Below are 7,484 nucleotides of genomic sequence, written 5' to 3'. Positions count from 1 at the left end.
TTATGAGAGAAAACTTTACATTTATTGTGTTCATTCTCTCTGAATTATTTTCACAATTAAACGTAGAAACGGAAACAAAAGTGTAAACCTGAAAAACAAATTCAACTTTTTAACTTTTTCTTCTGAAAACCATTGAAATCAAGAGGAACTGAATGATTTTCTTTGGTTGCAGCAGCAGCTGTTTGAGGCTCCATCAGTCAGGCGGCGGTTCCAGTCGTCGTCGCTGCTGCTGCAGCTTCCAGTAATGTTTCTGTGGAAAGACGGCAGACAGCCTCACAGAGGCCGCCTCCTCCTCGCTGATGTTTTGTGTTGAGTTTCGTGCGTACCTGGAGGTTGTTGTAGTGACCTTCAGTGCAGCAGTGAAGGTCGTCGGAGGCGTTCTCCTTCAGAAAGAAAACGGAGCAGAGGCTGCAGAAAAACCCAAGAGAACGCACCACGAACTCCTGACCTGAAGAGAAACAGATCCAACAAACGGATGAAGTTGTTGGAGTTTCACAGTGGGAACTGTTGCATTGTGGGAGTTTAAGGTCAATAACAGCAGCAGACAACAGGAAATCCAACTTGGTGTGATTCTATTGTAGCGATTAAGAGCTAAAGTGACACATTTGTTACACAAATTTCAGACTGTTGTAGAGGTGGGTGGAGCAAACTGTCTTTAGGTCAATAGGCCCCTCCCACTTTAGATCTTGTTAAAAAAAAAGAAAAAGAGTAAAATTGATTTTTCTTGTTAAATTGGTGGCATCCTTTTTTCTCTCTAAGCCGTCAACCCCAGAGTTTCTCTTCTGTGAAATGTTCACACCTGTTCTGTATTAGAATGATAAATGGCATTCACTTATTTAGCGCTTTACTATCCTCTTATGCTGCAATTACAGCAAATTTGGACGCGATCTGCGCATCAAATTTGTGTCTGCCGCCCCTCCTGGCACACATTTACTGCTGGATGCCTGTCCTAAAATGTCCTGGCCGCCATGGATGATGTTGAGCGAGTAGCTTGGGTTCACATGTTTTGGAGAGATCTACATAGGCTCCGGTAAGCACATCGCCGTGTAATATTCACCAGATCATTCAAAGCCTCCTCACTCCTGCAGCAGCACCCTGCCGGACTCTTGGTGGCAAAGCTTGATAGTTCTGCTGGACACTGGGTGGCGGACCCTGGAAAGAAACCCTTCTAGCTTTGCCAGACCCTTAGACTCGTGTCTCGCTAGCTCTGCTGGATCCTGGGTAGCGGGTTCGCTAACTTGCAGGACTCTGGGTGGCAACTTTCCGAGCTTTGTCAGACTGGGCGATGGAGCTCACAAGCTCTGCCAAACCCTGGGAGGCAGAGCTTGTGAGCTTTGCCTGACATTGGGTGGCAGAGCTCCCTAGCTTTGCCAGACCCTAGGCAGGAGCACTCACTAGCTCGCTACACTGTCCATTGGGCGGATGGCTAGCGTACTAGCTCGGTAGTGCCAGCTCCATAGGCTCCAAGATGGGCTGCCAACCTGTCCTGGGTGTATCTCGCCTTTGCCCAAAAGTTACTTGTAGAGTCTCCGGCAAACCCACATCCCCAGAAGGTTAAGAAAATGGAAGAAACTTTGGGACAAAAATTCCAACATCGAGCAGCCATGTAGGATTTTTTTTTCCAAGTCACTGAAAATGTAATGGGCTCAAAGCTGACTGCTGCTGCAGTGAGGCGCCGCGCCCGATGATGGAATCACAGCAACCTAAGATGGCATCTGTACATTGACTTAACATTGGAACTTGACGCCCCTACCGCACAAAAACAATGGCGCCAGACTACAACCATCAGGAACAATGTGGGGTTCTGTGTCTATAAGGCGGGAACCAAACCTGTGATCCTCCAATAAGAGGTCGACCACTCTACCTTCGCACCAAAGAAAGTATTTCTCAAAGCTCGAATTAAACTTTTACCTTCTATTTTCTGGTCTTCATCGTCCTCATCTTCTGCATTTATCTGCAGACATATTTGTGGTTAGAATGGACCAACGTTTGAATATTAATGAATGAACGTGAAGAGTCTTCTCATCGAGCACCTTCAACATTTCCTTGTGGTTTTCCTTTTCTTCGAGCTTCTGTAGATCCACAATCCCATCATTCCATGCTCCATCTGCCGTTCCTCCTCTTCCTGCTTCTTCTCCCCAGAGTTCTTCAGGAATCCTTTGGATTGTACCAACTAACCCCTTTTCTCTTCTGTCCTGACTTTCTTTTTCACAGAATCTAGAGACTTTTCTCTTTGACTCCTCCACTTTCAGGAGGATTTTTCTTTTAACTGGCGGTTTATGGGTCTCTCTTCTGGAGTGACCCTCCAACTCATCTCCTTTAGATCCCCCACTCTCCAATTCTTTATAAGCTTCTTCTGGACACAAACTCTCCGTTTCCGATATTTCTGCAGTTGAGAAGTCATGAGTTTCTGGGTTTTCAATTCTAGTTGGGTCTTTGTTTCTCTCCATTCTCGATTCTCTGCTTTCCTTCTTTGCAGTCGACGTTTCTTTAGTCGCCTCCTCTTGACCTTGATCGTCTCTGATGGAATCCACAGTCTCTTTCTCAAGAACTTTGTCATTTATTGGTACAACTGGTGTCATTCTTGAGCTCATTGTCTTGGAATCAAGACAACATGGTCTTTCTTCGTCTAGTTTACTGGACAAGTCGTCCTTCATGGATGCAGTAAAATGTCTAGTATCTATGTTTTCCATATTTGAGTTTTTTTCCGTTTCATCGTCTACTTCTTTACAAGTTGTCTTGTTGCTAATTTCTCTTGTACAACATGTTGTTGGAGTATTTAGCTGATAGTTTTCTTTGTTAGGATCTCTAATAGATTTGAGTCTCGTCTCATCTTGGTCCACAAAAGCATCCGACTCTTTGGAGGTTATCTGATCCTCCGTAGGATCCTTGACCTGGAATACATTCATCTCTTCTTTATTCTTCGTGTTTTCTTTAGAACTAAAACTACTGGAAGCTTTGAGTTTCTGACATTCACTTCTTTTGGTTTCTTCAACTGATTCTAACTTCTTAAAGACCACGTCACTTTGGCCTTGAACATTCTGGTCTGTGCAGAATTTCCAGGAAGGTTTGCCCATAAGCATCCCTGAATCTTCTCTGACTCTGGATGTATCGACCTCAGACTGTTGGGTTTTACCAGTCGACTCTTCTGCTGACTTGTCTGAACAGTTGAAAGCTTGAGACAGATCCTCCTCAGACGCTTTTGATGAAGAACCTTCATTTTCCATCAGAAAAGTGTCGTCATCAGCGATGAATCTTTGGCTTTCAGTGACTGTGTCTTGTTTTTGGACAGAAACATCCACCTTCCTCCCACTGTGCTCCTCTGAGCAGACCTCTTCATCTTCAGAAATATCTGAAAAACGATAGTCCTCCTTCAGAGATGTCTGGCTTCTCTCAGGTTCAGCATAGTCTTCCTTTTTTGAGCCGTTTTTCTGTAAACATTTGACTGTTTTATCATTTTCGTTCGTCTCCATTTGGATCTGTTATTGTGCAAGAACTTCATTTGAATATTAATCAACACAAAAGTCTGCAAAGGAACATACTCTGGATGACAGGACAGCTTCCATCTTCAGACACGCTGCATTGGTGAGCAAGAGACAAAAGAAGAAGAATTAGAGAAGAATTTAGTGACACAAAATTGCTGCATTTCTTAGTTTCTGTTATTTTTCCAAATAACTGACGACAACAGTAAATCTTAACAGATTCGGATCTTTTAGTGGTCTTACTGATTTGGTCTTGATGGAGGAACTTTTCAACCTGTTCAGCAACGGTCTGGAATGGAACCGGAGCTGGGGGGTCCGATGCGTGGGTCAGTGTGGTCTCTTGAACTCTTAGATTCGTAGTTGTAGAAGCTAATTTTTCTTTAACTGTTCTGGTATCGCCTGTCCGTCCTGGGATAGGATCTCTCCCTCATGTGGGAATCCCTAAGGTTTCTTCTTTTTTCCTGACTCAGGTTTTTTTAGGAGTTTTTCCTTACCGGGAGGGAGGGTCTAAGGGCAGGGATAACCAGTTTATGTAGTCTGTTTAGTTTTTAACAATTGTTTATATTTTGAAGCCCAATGAGGCAAATCTCTTTGTGATTTTGGGCTATATAAATAAAATTGAATTGAATTGAATTGAATTGGTCTTCAAAACAGCTTTGGAATCTTAAATTGAGAAAATATGGAAACTTAATTTAATCGTCCATTTATCAATCTTCTTCCAATCATCCGGATCGAGGAGGCAGAAGTCTAAGCAAAGATAAACAAGCTTTCCCTCTCCCTGGCCACTTCCTCCAGCTCCTCTAGGGGGACCCTGTGGTGTTCCCAGGCCAGCTGAGAGACGTAGTCTCTCCAGCGTCTCCTAGGTCTTCCTCGGGACCTACACCCAGTGGGACATGCCCAGAACACCTCCCCAAGGAGGCGTCCAGGAGGCATCCGGACAAAATTCCAGAGAAACCTCAACTGGTTCCTCTCAATATCCAGGACCTCGTACTATTGCTGTGACTGGGAGCCAGCGCTCCAGGGAAGAGCTCCATGCAAAAGACAATGGCAAAGGAGGCGGAGCCGCGAGGGAGCGATGAGAATAGAGAAACTTTACTATTAAATGTTTCAAAAACGTATATTTAGACTTTTTTGTATCAACTATTATGAAATATCTGTTTAAGAAAGGGGGAAAATGTCAATAGTTCTATAGAAATTAAAATTTTAAAGCAGCTGGTAAGAAAATTGATGACTCAGCATTCTAGCAGCATTTGAACGCATCATTTACACAAGAATCTTGGAGTCTCAGATCAGATTTAAGTGCAAATGCAAGTGTGTGTGTGTGTGTGTGTTTGGCAATTGGTACGTACGTTTTAAAGATTTGTGTCCCTAGTTAGTTTCAAGCTGCTGAAATGTAATGTTGTGCGTGTGTAAATTATAAGTATTTTTTTAAATAATATTTGTACATGTGAGTTCATATTTGCAAGTACACACAGATACACCAAAACTACATAGTATCAGTTACAAATCAAGCATTACACACACACACACAAATCCAGTTCTCTCCTTATTAAAACATTATCGTAAAATTTGCAGATTTTGTTTGATGTAGATTCTTTTTTAGAAACTAACTCCTACAATAAATAAGGTAACACTATATAGAATTTTCTGATGAAGAAGTTAATGAAACACAGTCACCGTCATCAGTCTTCTTCATCTCCTCTCCTTCAGCCTCCTCCTCCTCTTCTAGAACTCTGATGTCGATGTTTGGATCTGCGGTTCTGCTGCTGCAGTTCAGCTCAATATTAATGAGGTCACTCCATGAATTCTGTAGACGTCGTTTAAAGCTTTTCAAACTGAAAGTAAAGTTATTTTAAATGTACTAAATGACTTCTTGTGTGTCTTAAATGTACATTAAAGATCATATAATGAAAGTCAAAACTCACGAGGAGACGCTCTTCACTTTGATCCTGGGTTAGAAAGATAAAGTCAGATAAAGTACGAGAGTCGCTCTATGAATATAGACATAAACACACCAGATTTGTTTCATGGATGAAATGTTGGCAGAGATTTTCTGCACCACTCTGGTTACATCTCTGCGTTCAGTCAATTCGATGCAGATCTGACAAAGCAAAGCAGAGAAATGAAAATCACCAGAATGACTTTTGAGAATCTCTGTGTGATTCTGTTACTAAGATCACCAGACATACTCACTGATCTAAACCTCAAATATCAGTCACTTTTATGGTCGTACCCTGTTGGCAAGAGGCAGGAAACCCTCAAAGGACGCCGTTGATGCCACAGCTTCCATGACTGTCATGACGAGGCTCACGGACGCCTCCCAGATCTCCACGCAGAGCAGCCGCTCCTCCAGGGACTCCAGATCTGGAACCCGCTGAAAAAAAGACGTTAAAGCAGCAGCTTTCACCGACCGAAGACATAAAAAAAGAAGAAAATGACTTACTGAGTTGCTCCGCTTCATTAAAGTTTGGTACATGATCTCCTGTAGAGACAAAAAGATTGAAACCTTCACTTAAGATGGAACCAGTTTAAGGAAAATGGGGTTTTTATGAGGTTTGCATAATCCGATTTGGATTTTAGAAAATCACCAGATTTATTCACACATAAATGTACTCCAGCATCAAATCAGAACTTCATTACCTCATTATACGCAGGCTCCATGTCCTCTAAAACCAAATGGACGCCGAGGACGCAGCCTCTGACGGAAACCCGGTTTGAGATGTGGCTCAGAAGAAACCGGCAGCACGAGTCCCGGTCGTTGAAATGCACAAAAGCCTGCAGGTTTGGAGAAATAAAAACCACATAAATCCAGAAAGACACTTTTGTTTCCATGGATGTGGAGATGGTCACCCGTCTCTGCAGGGGGAGGACCGTCACGTTGTAGAACAAAGAGCGTAGAGTCTGTTGGGGGAGAAAAGGCCAGACCAGCTGGGCGACGTCCCGGTGCGTCAAGTTCCCTTGAGGCAAACCCGTCAGCATGACGGTGGAGGAGGTGAAACGTGGAGATGGAGCGCTCTACGCGGAACAGAGACTTCAGGACTACTGGAACTTACACCTTCAGCGTTTGAGCAGAACCCCGTTTACCTGGACATCCTTCATCCCTTCCACCGTCAGGTAATCTACCAGAAAACAGACCACAGAGTCCATCTGGGTTTTTCCCCTTCAGGTGACAGAATAACAGCGTCTGTTCTCACCTGGAATTACAAACCAAGGCCAGTTGGTTGGGAAAATAAAGGGACTGGTTGTCATGGTGACCCAAAAGGGTGGCGTACTGCCACGAGGGACGTCTCTGCTCCCGTTTGGGATGACCGGTCCAGGGAAAGCTTTAGCAGCCAGTTCTGATGCTGATCAGAAGGAAAATGGATAAATTTAGTCAAAACCGTTTAAATATTCATCTGATTACTGAGATAATCTGATAAGAATCTCATCCAAAAATGAGTCTTGATGAGTTGGACCTTATTGATGGACAAAAACCAGACTAATTCAATGTCCAGAGGAACAAGAATTCCTTGAATTCAACCAAAGAGAGAAATAATACACCTGCTCAGGGGTTTGTTGTCATGTTTCTGTTGTCATGTTTCCATGACAACAGAAACATGACAACAGAAACATGACAACACGTGGAGCGGGAATCAGATTTGTTCAAAGGAGCAGAGTTTTTTTTTTAATGTGAAAAAACATTTTAAGCAACAACAAATGTTGTTCACTTTCAGCTTATTTTAAGCAACAATAAATAAATAAAATAAATCCATGTTAGATGATGTCATCATGTGACATCACACAGAAGTCTATGATGTCACTGCTCCCATAACTAGCAAACCATGTCTAAGTGGATCTCATTGTGTGATGTCATTTGACATCATAGTGTGACATCATTTGACATCATCATGTCACTGTCAGAAAATTCTTGAAGGTGAGTGGTTTCCACCGTCTGCTCAGCTTTTTCAAAAGCACCAGAGACCAAAGAAACTTGGAGATAACGCAAGAGTTTGAAATTTGAAT

The 7,484-nt window shown here is 42.8% G+C and overlaps 1 protein-coding gene across 1 annotated transcript in view; it reads right to left on the bottom strand.

Moving 5' to 3' along the window:
- LOC112155985 (zinc finger protein 638) overlaps positions 1–7,484 on the bottom strand; it is a gene marked incomplete in the record, with an annotated part of 21,966 nt that continues 14,482 nt past the window's right edge. The window contains 16 exon segments of the mRNA XM_036216881.1: positions 1–250; positions 327–448; positions 1,912–1,954; positions 2,034–3,431; positions 3,543–3,577; positions 3,726–3,817; positions 4,124–4,145; positions 5,160–5,317; positions 5,408–5,431; positions 5,498–5,583; positions 5,716–5,856; positions 5,926–5,964; positions 6,123–6,257; positions 6,333–6,497; positions 6,567–6,601; positions 6,677–6,826. Of these exon segments, the coding sequence (XP_036072774.1) occupies positions 194–250; positions 327–448; positions 1,912–1,954; positions 2,034–3,431; positions 3,543–3,577; positions 3,726–3,817; positions 4,124–4,145; positions 5,160–5,317; positions 5,408–5,431; positions 5,498–5,583; positions 5,716–5,856; positions 5,926–5,964; positions 6,123–6,257; positions 6,333–6,497; positions 6,567–6,601; positions 6,677–6,826 (2,702 nt within the window).

This window comes from Oryzias melastigma, linkage group LG18, assembly GCF_002922805.2.
Source record: "Oryzias melastigma strain HK-1 linkage group LG18, ASM292280v2, whole genome shotgun sequence".
Lineage (NCBI taxonomy): Eukaryota > Metazoa > Chordata > Actinopteri > Beloniformes > Adrianichthyidae > Oryzias > Oryzias melastigma.
The sequence above is the reverse complement of the archived record's forward strand: the minus strand, read 5'-3'. Positions and strand labels throughout refer to the sequence as shown.